Raw genomic sequence first — 18,733 nt, 5'->3', positions numbered from 1 at the left:
AAGGATAAGGAAAAATGTGCTGAACATAGAAACGAAAATTTTACTAGTTGTGACAGTGGAGCTGTACACGCACCTGGCCTGGCTGTTCAGTAGAATATGGCTAAGTCGACAATGATTAATAATAAAAAAAAAGTCTTTATAGAAATGCAGCTCTGTTTTGTCATTGTGATGAAACTCACCACCCAGGTAGAAACGGTATTGTCGCACCTCTTTTTCACCACACACCATCAAGTTAATGGTGAGCATGTATATACATGTATAAGTTTTACTATGAAGTGGTTACCTTATTTTAATAGTTTTATGACAGTTAATAATTTTTGAAAGTGTGATAATTATATACTAATTCCCCATCACATCTTCACATGCAAGTAATATTACAGCATTTAAGTTTTATCTTATCCTACTAGAAATGTGTTAACTTTATTTATTATACTTTTATGGGTTAAAAATGTTAACTTAAAACATTACCTGTACAGTTAATAAGGTTTCAGGACAGTGACAGACTGAACAGATTACTTCAGTTCCAATTATTTCAAATAAATTGTTTTGAAATGCAAACAGTGTATTGGAATTGATGTGTTCGACTTTAGCAGTTCAACTGTATTCATGGCACACAAACTAACGTGTGTTGCAGTGTTATTTACGATGCTCGAAGAAACTGGTGGAATACTGAACAAGCTTGAACTTCAGCAAATGCAATACCTTAAATTTGCATACTTTAAACAGACAAGATGAAACTAAACTATGACTTTTCGTGCAGGTCCCCTGTTTGTAGATGCAGCGAGTGGGTGTTTGCGGTCACTATGACTCAGCTGTTTTTCGTTCCTTTATGTACAGTCTGAACCTGGCACATTGCAGCCATCTAGTGAGTGTGTGCTGCAGAGATGAACCATCAGCAAGTATCAACACTGAAATGGACACACAAAATCGAGTGTGCATTGACAAAATGGGATTTTAAGACATTTTGCAGGAGGCCTACACAGGATTAAATTCACTGAGCAAATTTTCTATTCTAATCCTACACCTTCCCTTAAAACTAAAACATTAATACACGAAAACACTTAACTACAATACCAACCCAACCAAGCTTATTGAACAAAGACGTTAAGGGAGAGTACAATCCACTGAATGTAGAAAATAATTTGATTGACACGCTGATTGGTTGTCATGACAATAGTAACCAACAAGGTTGGTGATACAAGAAAAAAACAAGGATGAAAAAGACAACATGCAAACATGCATTTAGTTGAGCGCAAAAAGGACAGGTCACATCATGTATTTAATGAATACACACGCGCACACACAGGTTAAAAATCAATAAAACACATCTGCAGTTTCATTGGGATCTGACCTCCCTTCTACTGTGAAACCTTGGCACAGACTATCATGAAATGTGTCTTTTGACAAAATAAGTACAGTATTATTGTTATATTCCAAGTACAACATGTCATCATCGCGCAGTGTGTTCTTTGACAAATGTTGCTAGGCAAGGGTTTGCGCAACACACAAGCAAGCCTGGATATTAATTACATATTGTACGCCTGTAGCTTTTTAATTGAATTCATGCATGGCTGGAAATTTAATCTTGCACTCAAATGCTGTTGTGTGACTATTTGGTGCTCCGGGAAAAAAAAAAAAAAAAAAAAAGCAAGACAGTCTTGTTTTGTCACTTGTATGACATAAATCTTGCACCCAGCAATACTTCATAGCATTTGCATTAAAACATGTATCGAGAAGCACTAACCCCAACCCAAACACAAGCATTACCACAAAGTGGGGCTTTGTGTTCACGTCATGTAAGGTGACTCACTCAGAGAAACAGACATCAGGTTAATATGGCACCCATGTGAGAGGACAGACTCATGTTTATGGGTCAAGTCCATTGACTGGCATAGGCTGCATGCATGTTTAAACTGGCTGGTGCGGTGGAGGGTGAGGCTGCACTGTGTATAAGAGGCACAGGCTCAGTCAAGGCACATCTGGCACAGTCATGTAAAATTCACCACAGGGTTTCTTATAACTAGGACACGTATCTAGCTGTGTTTGTCTAACTGCAAAAATGAGTGCACTGAATGTCTGAAATGAGGAATGATACATTTAATGGTGCTGAGTAAAAAGACAAACATTAACCTGAGTGGACATTTAAAGCATTAAAACAGCAGGATGAACCTAACCAGCATATTAAGCACACAATGAATTGGATTCTGGAAACCTGTAAATTATATTTCATAGTTCATATATGGAAAATTGTAATGAGGGAGGTCTATATTTTTTTATTTGTATGTGAATCCCAGGGTAAATAACGTGAATATGTAGCCAAGGTGCCTAAGCATGAGCCTGTGCCATCTTTTCATGACTCCTCTTGAGCAGAAGCAATGCCAGCAAAACAACGAGCAAGCAACGAACAACACAAATATGTAGTTCAAATATGTAGTCCAAAGCAAAGCGAAATACTGTCGATTAGGACATGTCGCTATGCCAAGACACTCAATCAGCTTTATCGTTCAACAAATATCTTTTGGTGGAAAACCCTCATAGGAAGGGACAAGGCAACAGGGAGCTCATAAACTAGTACAGACAATGTTCCCAGAGTACATCAATTCCAGACAGATCGGAATAGAGTAATTAGGTTATATATTACAGTGGAACCTCAATAGAATGGACAAATAGGGGGGGGTTGTCCAATATAGCCGATTGTCCGTTACATTGAAGCACTTTATTTTTTGAGGCCATATGCACCCATATTACTGTACTGTAGAATATTTTTGTTTTGTAAGTTTTCTTTGGTGTGGCCTAAAACGCCGAGTACAGCACAGTGTTATTGTAAATAAATATAAAAATAAGATGGAAAATGTTTGAAAGTTTCACATTTGATTCAAACCTACCATGCTAGTGTGGTTGGTCATGGGGACATTGTTGATGTACAGTACTAATTATAGGCGAGTCTCTTTCATGAGCAGCGAGGGATTAGTCTGCTTCCTAGATCCACATCTGTTGCCAAAGGCAAATGCCTTGACAAAAAAAAACTGTTACTGTTCCAAAAAATAGCATGTTCCAGACTCCAAAGACGTGTTTTGTCCTCAGTTAACGCCGCACCCATGTGGCTCTCTCTACTCCATGTACAATAGACAACAGATATAACCATTGTCACATTGACGCCACATCAATGCCTCACATTCAACATGGCCGTCACGTAGGCATAGCTGGCATGTCTTTTGAAATTGGATCTAGTAATATTGCATATCTGTGACCTGGAAATAGTCCCATTCTCTGCCTGCACAGCGACAGTAAACAAAAGCGGCCAATTCTGGAACTAACAGACTTTGTTAACGGCGGTTTAAGTGACAAATGGAATCTATTTTAGGACACATTCTTCTGTCCCGTTTTATCTGATATCTGTTATATCGGGGTCCGTTTTTTCGAGGTTCCACTGCATTGTCACTAATTGGTGACAATTCATGTATATGTTTAACAAATGGCACAGTGAAGCTCATGCTCAGTGCTATATGATTAAAAAAAACATTCTGTACCAGTCAACACTCCCTGCAATATGATCAGGAGTGTCTAGTTCTTGTAATGAATGAGGCCCACTGGCTTTTAAGACTCAATCAAAGTGGATCTGTACTCACCCCGTTCCACTCCACGGCCATACTCACTTCCTCGCCAGTTTCAGAGCCGCTCTCGTACTTAACGCTGCTCAGGCTCTCCCTGCTCCTTCGTCTATCACCGTCTGCGTCCTTCAGGATCTCCACCATGCGTGTCTGGTGGATTGGGTCAATGCCCTTATGGGATGAACACAGAGGAAAACAAACCATAATCACAATGGGCATATGTAAACATTTTCAAGGTGATACTGGCTGAAAGTGTGTTGTTGCATGAGAATCTTTAAGTGATTTAAGTTAATGCTACTAAAACGAAGAAATATTTTCTATGGCTATGAAATGGGAGTGATGTTCAGGGAGGAAGGTGGAGGCTCTATAGTGGCCATCACTTACTGTGTTGCTCTGGATCCAATGCAATGTTGAGAGAGGGGGAAAAAAATATAATGAGATTGACTGTCCTAATACATTTCTGAATTGACAAAAACAGAAAGTGATAGGCTGCTTCACACAAACACATACACACATTGCACATATTTTGAGAAATGTGGCTGACCTGCTTGCGGGATCTCACAGTGCATTCCTCCAGGGTGTCGGCAGCTTCAAGCTTGCCCTGACGGCGATACAGGGCCCCCAGGTTCCTCAGCGTGGTGTTTACTGTTGGGCTGCATACACAGGAAACAGGCACACACATATCTATGTTTACTTGAAGGCCGAACAAGAAACTCATTGGTCAGACCAGATCTACTTCTCGACTGTCTTTTGATTTGGACAGCAGAACTAATCCAGTAAATGATCCGTCATGTGATCTCAGCATTTAAGGCTGTTGCCTTAAATGTCCCAATTGCTTGCAGGATGATCAGTATCTTATAACTGCTCCAGTATGTGATAGATTAAATCACACATACAAATGGTATGCTGCATTCCAGAAAATGGTGAAGTGAGAAATGTTTACTCTCAAAAGATTAGGAAAGCTGCATTGGAGCGCCACTTGAAGCTCTTGCTCGAGGCAAACCCGCATACCACGACTTCCCCAAGAACTCATACATTAAACACTGGCAGCACCCATGTTACAAGATTATGTAAACTATATGTATATTATGTTTGCTATCTGCATTTATCTGAAGAGACACTATATTGCCAAAAGTATTTGTTAACCTGCCTTGACTCATATATTACTTTTAAATGAGTTCCCATTCTAAGTCCATATGGTTTAATATGATGTTGGGCTACCCTTTGCAGCTGTAACAGCTTCAACTCTTGTGGGATGGCTTTGAAAAAAGGTTTAGGAGTGAGTTTAAGGGAATTGTTGCCCTTTCTTCCAGGAGCATATTCGCGTGGTCACACACTGTTGTTTGGACAACCCAAAGGTGTTCTGTCTGGTTGATGACAAGCCAGTCAAGTTTATCGATACCAAATTCTCTCATCCACGTTTTTATGGACCTTGCTTTGTGCACTGGTGTACAGACATGTTGGAACAGGAAGGTGCAATCACCAAACTGTTTGACTGTCCAAAATCTCTTGGTTCCTTTCACTGGAGCTCAAGGAGTAATATTTTGGACATTTCCAACTTTGTGGGAACAGTTTGGAGATGGCCCCTTCTTGTTCCAAAATGACTGTACATCAGTACACAAATAAAGGTTCATAAAGACAGGGAGGAGAGTTTGATGTGGATGAACTTGACAGGCCTGCACGATCCTGACCTCAACCCTACAGAACACTTTTAGATGAATTAGAGTGGAGACTGAGAACCAAGCTTCCCCTTCTAGTCCAACATCAGTGTGTGAACTCACAAATGCACTTCTGTAAAAATTGTCATAAATTCCCATAAACACACTCCTAAACCTTGTGGAAATCCTTTCCAGAAATTTAAGATGTTATAATTGCAGAGGGTGGACCGATGTCATATAAAACCCCATGGATTAAGAATGGGATGTCACTTACATTCATATCTGAGTCAAGACAGGCGAGCAAATACTTTTGGCAATATAGTGTATGTCACTATAACCCTGCCTGTGACTATTCTCATCCATCCAGGTCATTTCATTCTTTCGGCATTGAATCAATGCAACTGGACTGTTCTGGTTGTCTTAGATGTTTCACCTCTCATTCAAGCAAGCTTCATCAGTTCATGCAACAATGCTATTAGGATAGACTAGCCTGAGTAGTTCACTAGCCTAAGGGTAGTCTGTCCTAGGTAGAAAATCACTATAACCTCTCTACATTAAGTCCTTTTGTATACTGAATGCCACAAATTATATTTATGTTCAGCATATATCGTAGTTTTCGGCATTATTGACTATATGGTACCTCTAATGCTAAATGACACGCTTATCGAGGTCACCAGGCAGGTTTGTTTATTTTCAACACAAGAGCTATGAGGGAGTGTAATAAGTTAAAAGTGCGATATTTCCAGGAAGTTTATTTACTGACATTCACCCAAAAAATGCCCCCATTATAACTATTTAATGTTGTTAACTGCTAATGTGCCTCACCTGTTGACTTTGCAGGCTTTATACCAGCCTCCATACTCTCCATAAGGCGTGTTGTCCCTGTGCTTTCCCTGAAAGTATGAGAGAAACAAAGGCAAATGTTAAAGGGAGGAGTGGTGTAAACCTGACCAACAGGATTTGTTTTTTTATTTTGTTTACATGTATAACAAGGATCTGCCCAATAGTGTCTTATGCTTTGTCCAAGGTTTTGCACCATGAAAGATTGTGTATCACATCCCAGGATGTGAACTAAACTGACCCATTTCTCTTATGGTACGCTTTTGAAAAGCGTCATTGTTCTTTTTATGTACTACTTCTAAAGGTCACAATTATAGGGAGGTCCTCACCTTGCTCATCTCCTCTCTTTCCTCAGCGTGCATCCAGATAGGTTTGTTTTCAGCTGCAGACACACACACACACGGGAGTGGTTCGACAAACTGCGCAACACGACTGGAATACACCACACACACACACACACAATCTCTTGAGGGTTTGCTGAGTCCATGATGAACTATTCATGATGCATTGAACTAGCTGAGCACAGCATATTGCCCTTCAAGAATAGTGGTTGAATCTGCAATATCGACCTGCTTTTCTGGAATATTACTGTGTGCAGTACATTTGGTATTCTTACAGAATTAAAAAAACAGAAATATGAAAAACATAGAAAATAATATGAATGTAGATACATGTACATATTTTGCAACCATATATATTTAAATGTGAATGAATACATGGGAGACAGACTGTAGCTGACTTTTGCTGATGTTGTTGGTGCCCTTAACCTTCAGTTTGATAAAGGCTATGTTCGGAAATTCACTCCAAGTGCGCTTTCTACACTCTGGAACGTTCGGAAACTCAGAGCGTTATCAGGGTGTGCCGTTTGGTTATTCAGAGCGCCACACTTTGGGAGTGCCAGAGCGCACTCCCGCCGCTGACTGAGGAGACAGAGCGGTCGGAGCGTCAGGCAAGACGAGATGTTTACAGGCAGAACTGATACATTCAATATGGCGGACGCAGTGACGTATCCCAACCAATGGCCAACACGCTTGTTCGTAAATTCATAGAAAATAGATCATACTCTGCCTCTCTGAACACTGCATTCTCAGAGTGCAGTGAAAGCGTCTGACTGAATTTCCGAATGTACCCAAAATCGGAGAAACCTTGTTGAAGGTCACTCTTGAACGATAAATCTTTCAAAAATTTTCCAAGGAAAGTTGACAACTGTCACTTTTTCTTATTCAAAGGTCACATAATCTCTGGATGAAGATAACCATGTTGTTCACTTTTAACTAAAAGACAATGCAATTGCCAAAGTTCAGACCAATAAACTCTTTATTTCTCCAGCTTTTTGTAAAGAGTCTTTGAGTCCTTTGAATGCTGAAGGCAGGCAGCCTGCTTAGAACACCGTCCACTTTTTAATCATCTGTCCATCACTCCTCGCTGGTGTGAGATAAATAACAGGTGGAAGATGAAACAATAGCGGAGGGTAAAAAACAGAAACAAATCTGAAGGGCAGTTCAAAGAAAACCCACTGCATATTTCTTTTTAATGACTGTATTCATCTTTGTTGCGAAAAATCTTCATGGCATCAACAAGTCCTTACCATCAACAGATCCAAACTCTTTCTCGTGGGCACGAGTCAGAATCTCTTTATATAGAATTTCAGCCTCCTTGTATTTTCCCTGTTTGAGAAAGCAGGAAGCCTAGAGAACAGACAGGGCATAATTGCAGTTTAGAGTTGCATCAAAGGAGACAACTGACTCACAATACACCCGGTAGTCTCCAAGAGAGTAGGAACTCTCTTCTCCTGCGCAGTTACTCATGTAAAACATCAGTGTAGCATATTGCTTTATTTGTTTCACAATCACAGCTTTGGGAAGCCACATGAAGCAAGTCAGCTGACAAGCTGCAGCTGGCTTGTGTGCAACAGGCAGTTATTACATATAGACCCTCAAAAGATATGTGCTTCTCCTAAGGAGTCTCATGACAAACGCACACCTTAATGAAAAGCTTTCATAAATGATGACCCCAAAACATTGCATACATCTCAAGAGGCTCAACAGTTTACATTCATAACACACACCATTCAAGAACAGCCTCTTCTTTCTTTAAGGAAAACACTTCTGCCTGTGTTTGCATTTGTACATTCACTGCCGTTCAGGGATTTTGTGGTGCACCTCTCACCAGGTTATTCTTGGTTTTGGCCACATTAGGATCATCCGGGCCCAGCCTACATTCGTAGATCTCCAGCGCACGGCAGTAGTAGTACTCCACCTCCTCGTACTTGCCTTGATTCTGACACAGTAGAGCCAAGTTGTTCAGCTGTTTGGCCACATCTGGATGGTCTTTCCCCAGGACCTGATGGAAGTCATGCACGTTTTTGTTACATACTGATGTGTACCCCATCACTTCTCTTTGCATCTATCCTTGTTGCTGACCCACATCACCCTGAGATGCTTTAATCAGCTGTCAGTGGGTGTAATTAAAGCTTTGCTGATCAATAAAGACAGACGAATAAAGCTTCCAGCATTTATAGACCCATAGTACCCTACTGTGCTTTCATGCCATCATTTTTCAAGTTGTGCTTTCAATTAAACCCTATAGTTTCCTTCCTAGACAGACAGGAGGCCTTCAGTGGTGTCTCAACAAGAAAACAGTAAAAAACGCATTCTCTCTGTTTATAGATTATGGTGTTATAACAGCTCTGAGTTTGGAAATCTTAATTATTACTAGCTAATTGTTCACAGGTTTACCTGAGCTCGGGCCTCGACCACAGTAGTGCTGTGCAAGCCAGGGATGCAACCTACCTTCTCTCTGATCTCCAGAGCCCTCTTGCACAGAGGCTCAGCCTCCTTGTATTTTCCCCTCTTTCCATACAGCACAGCCAAGTTGTTCAATGTTGCAGCAACCTGCAAAACACGTACAGAAATAGCAGCACATGAATGAGGCATTTTTTCAGCAAAATCTTCCATTTAGCAAAAGGCAAAACACTATTCACTGAGGTCCAATGATTAAGCCACCTTTTTGTAACAAGAGTGTTGTTCTACTACATACATGGGCATTTGAAAATGTTGACCGCAAGCTTCAAGGTCATTCATTTCGTTTACAAATGTTGTCTCTGGTTTTGCTTGATTTATGAGCAGGCCTTGAGAAGCTTAGATAAAGTAAAAGTGTTGAACATATCAGAAACGCATCCTAGAAGGTTGAGGGTAAAAAAAAAAAAAAAATTTTTTTTTTAAATTAAAAAAAAATCTATACATCCTGAGGCACTAGGACGGTAAATAAAGGTGAAGGTGCAGCTTTTGCCTTCTTGTTGAGTCTGAAAGCAATTCTGAACAAATACCAAAAGAACATTAACATGTTCACATTGAGGTATGGTTGCCATGACAATTGGATTCTTACAGCAGGATGGTCTTTCCCCAGGGTTTTCTCCCGGATGGACAGAGCATCGTTGAGAAGATGTGCAGCCTCTTTGTATTTATTCTGATCCCTGAGTAATGAAGATGGAGACAACTGACAATGAGAAGTGACGCAAATCCTAAAACTATAGGAAATATAGGGGTGAGCTGAAACTCTCATATGGAGTCATTTCTGACCTATAAACCAAAGCCAGGATGTTAAGCATAGTAGCCACATCAGGGTGGTCATGTCCAGATGTTTTTTCCAGGTCCTCCAAAGCTTGCTTGCAGAGGGGCACAGCGACCTCGTACCTGCCCTGAGAAGCGTATTGGATCACCAGATTGTGTAGTGTTCTCAGGCGAGCTGGGATTTCGTAGCCTCCCTGCTGGGCTGCCGCCACTGCTGCACTGTTGTGTTGATGCTGCACTGTGGGGCAAAAATGCAAGACAAGCATGAAGCCATCTTAAAAAAAAGTAATGTAATTCAATCTCAGTAGTTTTGTGGTCAAAAGACCAAGTTCTAGAGAATATATAGTATTGTCCTTGCGGAATGCTGTTGGTCTTACTTCCTTGGCCATGCTCTTCCTCATCGTTGGGGAAGAGATCATCCAGTGAGTCCTTTGGTGTTTCTCTGTCCTTTTCCTCCTGCTGAGATTAATAAGAATTTTACTCACAAATATGAAAACAAATTCTTAAAAGGTGACATTAATTCGAGTCATATATCAAATAAGTGACAATACAAGGTCACATAACTCAAAAGCACATTGAGGAGATGAATGTCTGACTCAAGTTTAGAGCCATTCTATTCTTTATTTCCATTGGTACGAATCATAATCTAGTTAATCTTTGAAATTGCACAAACTAAAAGCCCATGGGGCTGCACGTCATTTTATTTGGCCCGCAAAAGTTTGCCAAAATTTTCCTTGACTTCTGTTCAAAACCAGCCATAAAAATGATGATAATCAAATGCAAGCACAATTATGTAATATGACAGAACATACAATGTAAGGAACAAGAAGTGTAACTTCCTCACACCTCTAGCCACAAGCCTAACTCACCTTCTGGAAAGCAAACATCTTAAGCCATATATTTAAAAAACTAGCAGCCAGACTGATCACCACCTGGTGGTAAATTGGCGCCGATGGTGGGGGAAGATGCCGGTCCAATCTGGCAGGCCCAAACGTATCGTGAGGGTCTGCTGGGAACGTCTGGCAGAATCCCCTGTCAGATGTTTCAACTGCCACTTCCAGCATTACTTCACCCACGTCCTAGGGGAGGCGGGGTACATTGAGTCCGAGTGGACCATGCATCCGTGCCTCCATTGCTGAGGCGGCCGACCGGAGCTGTGGCCGTAAGGTGGTTGGTGCCTGTTGTGGCGGCAATCCACGAACCCGTTGGTGGACACCAGTGGTGAGGGCTGCCGTCAAGCTGAAAGAGGAGTCCTATCGGGCCTTTTTGGCCTGTGGGACTCCTGAGGCAGCTGATGGGTACCGCCAGGCCAAGCAGAATGCAGCTTTGGTGATCGTTGAGGCAAAAAGTCGGGCATGGGAGGAGTTCGGTGAGGCCATGGAGAACGACTTCCGGATGGCTTCGAGGAAATTCTGGTCCACCATCCGGCGTCTCAGGAGGGGGAAGCAGGTCACCATCAACACTGTGTACAGTAGGCATGATGCGCTGCTGACCTCGACTCGGGACGTTGTGAGTCGGTGGGGAGAATACTTCGAAGACCTCCTCAATTCCACCGACATGCCTTCCCATGGGGAAGCAGAGTCTGGGGTCTCTGAGGCGGGCTCTCCTATCTCTGGGGTTGAGGTCACCAAGGTGGTTAAAAAGCTCCTCGGTGGTAAGGCCCCCGGGGTGGATGAGATTCGCCTGGTGTTCCTAAAGGATCTGGATGTTGTGGGGCTGTCGTAGTTGACATGCCTCTGCAACATCACGTGGATATCGGGTACAGTGCCTTTGGATTCGCAGACTGGGGTGGTAGAGGGGGACCGGAGGGTGTGTTCCAACTACAGGGGGAAATCACACTCCTCAGCCTTCCTGGTAAGGTCTATTCAAATTCAAATAAATTCTGTCCATATTTTATGGACAGAATTTATTATTGTCCATATATTATTGTCCATATTTTATGGACAGAATTTATAGGAGCAGCCAAGGCATAGAGGGGGTCCAGTTTGGTGGCCTCAGTAAGGCATCGCTGCTTTTTGCAGATGTGTTTCTGCTGACTTCCTCAAGCAATGATCTCCAACTCTCACTGGAGCGGTTCGCAGCCGAGGGTGAAGCAGCTCGATGAAAATTAGCACCTCCAAATCTGAGACCATGGTCCTCAGTCGGAAAAGGGTGGAGTGCCCTCTCCAGGTCGGGGATAAGATCTTGCCCCAAGTGGAGGAGTTCAAATATCTTGGGGTCTTGTTCAGGAGTGAGGGAAGAATGGTACGGGAGATCGACAGGCAGATCAGTACAGCATCTGCGGTGATGCGGACTTTGTATCGGTCCATCGTGGTGAAGAAGGAGCCAAGCCGAAAGATTTACCGGTCGATCCACGTTCATACCGTCCCCTACGGTCACGAGCTGTGGGTCGTGACCGAAAGAACAAGATCCTGGATACAAGCGGCCAAAATGAGTTTCCTCCGCAGGGTGTCCGGGCTCTCCCTTAGAGATAGGGCGAGAAGCTCGGCCATCCGAGATGATCTCAGAGTAGAGCCGCTGCTCCTCCGCATTGAGAGGAGCCAGATGAAGTGGCTCGGGCATCTGTTTTGGATTCCTCCTGGACGCCTCCCTGGTGAGGTGTTCCGGGCACGTCCCACTGGGAGGAGACCCCAGGGACGACCCAGGACACACTGGAGAGACTACGTCTCTCCGCTTGCCTGGGAACGCCTCGGGATCCCTTCGGAAGAGCTGGAGGAAGTGGCTGGGGAGAGGGAAGTCTGGGCTTCCCTGCTAAAGCTACTGCCCCCGCGACCTCAGATAAGCGGAAGAAAATGGATGGATGGATATTTTTTTTTAATTTTAAATTCTATTAAATCTGCCCCCGTTTACAAAAAAAGATGACCAGTTTTGCATTTTGTTTCCTCGCTGTATCGAATGTGAACCAAACTGTGAACTTAAAACCAAGGCATTTACACAATCACGATTTTTGGTATACCGTTACATCCCTTGCGATTCTACATTTATATGGTTTCACCATTGTAACCAAGTTAGACACCCCTGATTAGAATGTTCCTTTTAATGGGTCACTGGAGAGTTTCTTGAACCAAACGTCTGAAATAGTTATCAACTGACTTGGCTGTGAATATTTTCATTCATCCAGGTAATTTCATTCTTATGGCATTGAATCGATTGTAACTGGACTGTTCTGTTTGTATTAGAAGATGCTTCGCAGGCTTCATCAGTTCATGCAACAAGGCTGGTAGGACACACTAGCCAGGGTTTGTGTGGAAGACTCAACTATTTAGGCTCCAACTTAGAGACATGGCCCACACTACATATGTAATCATTCTTTTGGAATACAAAAAAGCGGGAGACCCGTTAAGCCGGGGGTGGCAGAGAGGCCATTGTCAGTCCACCACACTCATTGGGTTGAAACTCCCTCATTGATATTTAATTCAGTTATGAAGTGGTTGTGGAGTTACCTAACGGTCAAGGAGGCCATGCTATTAGTCTATTTGTTTTTTAATTATTGAGTTTCCGCATACATCAGATTGAGGCAATCTGGTGTATGTGGAAACTCAATTGAAGCAATCTGATGTATGCGGTCAAGTGCAGTGAGGAATGCTCATTGGGGAAACCAAGCAACCAATGAGCATATGGCACAACACAGACGGGCAAACTCCTCAGGTCAAGACTTTGCTGTCTACCTGCACCTCCAAGAGAAACGGCACTCTTTTGAGGACAGAAATATGTATATTCTGGACAGGGAAGACAAATGGTTTGAAAGAGGGGTGTGAGAGGCCATATACACAAAAGTGGAAAACCACTTAACAGAGGAGGGGGCTTACGACATCACCTATCTCCTACTTACAATGCTGTCCTTTTGTCCATTCCAATGAAATTCAATAATTCTGCCTCCAACAAACAGCACAGCCTCCTTGACCATTAGGTAACTCCACGACCACTTTACAACTGAATGGAATATCAATGAGGGAGTTTCCACCCCCATGACTCTGGTGGACTGACAATGGCCTCTCGGCCAGGTGGCTTAATGGCTCTCCCCCTTTTTTGTATTCCAAAAGAATGATACATAATTTCTATGGGTTATGCCTCTAAATTGTAGCATAAATAGTTGAATCTTCCACACAAACACTGGCTAGTGCATCCTAACTAAGCCTTGTTGCATGAACTGAACTGATGAAGCCTGCTCGGATGAGATCCAAGACATCTAAGATAAACAGAACAGTCCAGTTGCGATTGATTCAATTCACTGAGAATTATCAAGTGACTCTTTTTGTGAGACGGGTTTTGTACTTACAGTGGGGGAGATGTCCTCATCATATTTCTTGAGCTGGTTCATGAATTCCAGATGTTTCTTCTCTTCCTCGAGCTGAGCGACACTTTGCTCGCTCTTTTGCAGCTTCTGTTGGGTGTTGGCCAACTCATCCCGCAACCACTGGTTTTCCTGGCAAAGCCTCCTAACCTGCGCACGCAGCTTCTGCTTCTCGGACTCCACCGCGTTTAGGTGGTTGGACAGGGCCATCATCACCTAGAATGGAAAGAACATCGAAGGAGGTTGGTATTAAACTAAATTAGCCGAAAGGTGCGATGGTAAGAACAGAGTGTGAATGAATTATCTCCACTCAGCTGAGTAAATAATGAGGAAGTGTGAGGAAGCAGAAACACGCAAAATACACGGACAGGTATTATAAGGTTCAACACACATCTAATCCATTTTTATTTCCAATTATTTACACACAGTTACCTGTGCTTCACCAAGTCCCAGCTCAATCATCTCCACTGACTTGCGCAGCAGATTAGACTTCTCATGCACCAGGTTGGCCTCTTCATCCTTCTTTAGGCACTTGATGGTCTCCAAGAGACTGTGGAGAATGGAGTTGTGCTCATTTTTTAGGGCTTCCAGACCCTGGATCACCAGTTTGGTGTTAGAGATTATCTCCTCTTGAGAGAGCTTTTCGAGCTTCTCTTCCCGGGCATAAAGCATGGTGGACATCTTTAGTGGTAGTGTTCAGGGAAACCTGTACACATTACAGAAAGTGTAACATGATATTACACAACTGATAAAAATACAAAGGGAGGCAGAGGAATTAGTTTGACCTATTATTGCCTGACAGTGTAAAGATCTGTCCTATCTTGATGCAGCTTGTTCGTGTGATGGACCAGTCATCCGACGGCTAAGGTGAGGGACATAAACCTACGCATTATTAATATGATGGTGATCATTAAAATCACACTCAAACTTTGGACTGTATGCTGTTTATTATGGTGAAAAGTAATTCAATTTGATGACATATGTTAAAATGGAACACGCTATTTTCTCTGTCCGATGACTCAATCAGCCGCATCAGTTATACACTACATGAAAAAAGGAACCCTGCCCTTCCAGCTGGGATCCAGAAAGCTGTGAGCACATGTACACACAGTACTTTATCATCAATGAGGATAAAGATGGGGGGGAAAACATGGTAATATATACATGGTATTATGACAAAGGGCTGTGGGCATCAATCATAAAAAAATATGTAGAATATTTGCTTTCTTGTGCAAAGCATGGCTGAGCTGGGTGTCAATGTTAACATCTCAAAGAGCTGCATCCCTTTAAGGCGCAAACCTCACTCATTTCCTTGAAATACAATATTACACTGGCTAACCCACGATAACCACTCAAACTGGGTGTGTTGCTACTATGTACTATTTATGGCTTTATCTTGATGTTATGTGTGTCACATCAAGTGACTGAAATCTGTCAGCAGACTTTTATATGATGCTACCTGACATTGGCAACAGGTTGAAATGATCTTTTCTTTCTTTCTTTATTCTCAGGTTCACAGACCTTCTTAATCTAATCTCCTGAAAAATACATTATGCTTATGTTTTTTTGGTTTAAGTGAGGTGGGACTGGTTAGAGCGTCTGCCTCACAGTTCTGAGGACCGGGGTTCAATCCCCGGCCCCACCTGTGTGGAGTTTGCATGTTCTCCCCCTGCCTGCGTGAGTTTTCTCCGGGCACTGCGGTTTCCTCCCACATCCCAAAAACATGCGTGGTAGGTTAATTGACAACTTTAAATTGTCCGTAGGTGTGAATGTGAGTGTGAATGTTTGTTTGTTTGTATGTGCCTTGTGATTGGCTGGCAACAGGTTCAGGGTGTACCCCGCCTCCTGGTCGATTATAGCTGGGTTAGGCTCCAGCACGCCCGCGACCCATGTGAGGAGAAGCGGCTCAGAAAATGGATGGATGGTTTAAGTGATATCATAGGGGGCTGTTTTGGGGAAATTAGCAGTGGAACCTCCAAAGTCGAATGGGGTGCAATTTGGGGTTCAACGAAACATTTTCAGAAAAATATTCCTCAAGGTCAAATTAAAACTTGAAGGTTCAACAACTATGGTGTTATCACACGATAGCACGTCAGTGAACAACTAAATGTTTTTAGTATGTTTGGGTCCAAGGGAGAATCAGAATTTCAAATTTGGGTCTTGAGCTGTTCTAAAGGATAAACTCAACACATTTTTTTCAGTTTTTTTTGTTCATGCTCTTTTAAAAACATGTAACCAGCACATTTAAACAATATAAATTAACATGGAGAACATTTCTCCCCCGTTTTGAGTGGTTTAAAAGGAGGTCCATATGTAAAAAGACTTGAGGATGCTGAATACAGTTCTAAGTACATGCCAGTCAGAGACAACACGACCATAATTCAATATAAAAAGGGCTTGTGTTCCTCAGAAGTCGAAGTTAATATTTTCCAAGTCTTTTAAGAGGTACTAAAGTCTGTCAGACCTTTTTTAATGTTTGACATCTACTTTGTTTCCACTTCAAACAAAGCATGCACAAACAAAAGACACAATGTGAATATACCTATGAAGTCGCTTCTCAAGAGTGAAATATTTCATGGTGCTTTCAAGAGCCAATACATATCTTCCAATTTCCATGCACCTGCCAAGTATCAGCATTCGGGCAACCTCACACTTTATAGTTTCAGGTAACACAATAATATGCAACAAATGACAACACACTGCGCATTAACAGATGTGTGCGCTCCTTGCTCCAGCAGATTGCTTTGCAATTAAGTTATATAATCTCAAACCATAAGGGGAGAACAGTATGAATGGTATGTGTTGACATTATTGTACACTGATAAACAAGAAGAGAATTATGAAAAGAACAATGATTGGTTCTTAGGTATCTAAAGAGATCTAAAAATAAGCCCCCAATTTAATAATGCAAAGATGTTTGGAAAGGAAGCCATCGTTGAGCTGTTGAATATTATTGCTGCTCCAACTTGCAACTACGACACGAACCTGTTTCAGTTGCAAATCAGAGCCTTAAGAGTTTCGCATGGAAAATACCTGATGAAATAATGATTTGTCTTCCAGCAAAGGAGCGGCACACACAAAATAGACGGATGGGGCTCATCTGCAAAGATCCTTCTAGAAACAACAAAGGACTCTGTGCGTGCAAAATGGGTTAATGCAAATGAAGGACATAGAGCGTGGGAGGGAAAGAGAGGGAGAAAGAGCGAGAGCTGGTATGGGAAGAGATGGAATGGTGGTGCCTGTAGGATGACGGTGACCTTCCTGCTGCTTCATCGCAACAACCTGCATCAGCTAAGGGCGCACATCCAAGGATGGCCCCGCCCGACTCAGGAGGAGGAGAGGAGTGCAGAGGAGCAGGTCGGATGGGGGGAGGGAGCCATGGAGATGTGCTCCTCTGCTCTCAGACACAAGGGAATGATTCCAACGATGAGACACAACGGGAAAGGCTACACTATGACACACTATAAATCCACAAAATGAGTCTCACATGCCTTCTATGTTTTGGATTAAAACAGGTAAAAGACCATCACAAACAATGTCTGGAGTAGTTAAGATTATTCTGTTGACTACCATCGTCAACAACACACCAGAGGTGGGTAGTAACACGCTCCATTTACTCCGTTATATTTATTACTCAAGTAACATTTTCGATAAACTGTACTTGTCAGGGTACTTTAAATGCACCATACTTTTTACTTGAGTATTTATGTGAACAAGGAGCGATACTTTTACTCCATTACAATGATCGACATGCCGTTCGCGACTTTCATGCCGTTCGCGACGCATTCTAGCGTGCGCGTCTATTTTTAGACTCAATCTTCAACTTCCGCATAGGGCACCCATTGCGCCAATCACTAATGGCATTTGCCTCCAATTCCCCAATTAGATGACACAAGGCAGTCACATGACCGAGTACATAGCCTTCGCGAGCCAATCAAAATGACTCATTTTGGAGGGGGTGGGGGGAACACTGCCGCACTGTACAGACTCCAAAAAAACAAAAGCTTTGTCATGCAGCTCTTATATTGTGACTGCCCAAACTTAGATATTTTAGCCCACTTCTAACATGAGAAAACACCTTGCGGTAAGTTGCAGATGTTTCTACTGTTGTTTTGGGAGTGGAAATGGCAACATTAGCCCTATCCTATGGTGTTGCACACGCACACCCACAAACACTCAAGACAGTCCAGTCTGTTGATGAAAGTAAGACTAAAGCGCTGAAGAGGCAAGTCTCTTAGTTACATTTTAAAATGTGGATCAGTGGTGTGTTTTTTACAGACAAGATGACTCAGGTTAGCTGGTGATCAAATGTCACAAAATAATGCTGCAATCATAACACCTCTAGTCCAGAATCCAACATAATAGTCATGACAACCAATTAAATAACCAAAAGAAGCAAACTATTATTCAGATGTTGGACCTTATGATACTCAAAGCACAGATGAACTACGACTTGACTTAAAATGGTACACTTTTCATGATGCAAAATCTTAAAGCAAAGCGAACCTCAGTCATATCGACAAGCCTTATTCCTTTAGGAAACATGCAACGCGGATTTGTCTGTTACATAATCAGGGAAGAGAGTGGTGTACTAGTGTGTGTGTTTCAATGCCAGTAGATGAAGAGAGTGAGGCTTGGGATGGAAACCGAAATCAAAATAGAGCAGGGGCATTGGTAAACAATGTGTCATTGTCAGCAGCACATCTCCAGATCATATTACGTAGTTTTACATCAACGGATGCCATCATCCACCCGTTT

At 42.4% G+C, this 18,733-nt stretch overlaps 1 protein-coding gene across 7 annotated transcripts in view; it reads right to left on the bottom strand.

Moving 5' to 3' along the window:
- klc1b (kinesin light chain 1b) overlaps positions 1-18,733 on the bottom strand; it is a 32,777-nt gene that overhangs the window by 11,677 nt on the left and 2,367 nt on the right. For 2 of the 7 annotated variants that reach the window (XM_061689595.1, XM_061689594.1), the window contains exons 2-14: positions 14,408-14,681; positions 13,961-14,191; positions 10,059-10,140; positions 9,691-9,919; positions 9,497-9,584; positions 8,902-9,003; positions 8,279-8,452; positions 7,698-7,797; positions 6,439-6,491; positions 6,095-6,162; positions 4,156-4,264; positions 3,996-4,004; positions 3,630-3,782 (exon numbers count right to left, since the gene is read on the bottom strand). In XM_061689595.1, the coding sequence (XP_061545579.1) occupies positions 3,630-3,782; positions 3,996-4,004; positions 4,156-4,264; positions 6,095-6,162; positions 6,439-6,491; positions 7,698-7,797; positions 8,279-8,452; positions 8,902-9,003; positions 9,497-9,584; positions 9,691-9,919; positions 10,059-10,140; positions 13,961-14,191; positions 14,408-14,656 (1,647 nt within the window). In that variant the 5' untranslated portion in view covers positions 14,657-14,681. The remainder of the gene's footprint in view (positions 1-3,629; positions 3,783-3,995; positions 4,005-4,155; positions 4,265-6,094; positions 6,163-6,438; positions 6,492-7,697; positions 7,798-8,278; positions 8,453-8,901; positions 9,004-9,496; positions 9,585-9,690; positions 9,920-10,058; positions 10,141-13,960; positions 14,192-14,407; positions 14,682-18,733) is intronic. The other 5 variants (XM_061689597.1, XM_061689599.1, XM_061689596.1 and 2 more) reach the window with 4 other exon arrangements.

Source organism: Phycodurus eques, chromosome 11 (assembly GCF_024500275.1).
Source record: "Phycodurus eques isolate BA_2022a chromosome 11, UOR_Pequ_1.1, whole genome shotgun sequence".
NCBI lineage: Eukaryota > Metazoa > Chordata > Actinopteri > Syngnathiformes > Syngnathidae > Phycodurus > Phycodurus eques.
The sequence above is the reverse complement of the archived record's forward strand: the minus strand, read 5'-3'. Positions and strand labels throughout refer to the sequence as shown.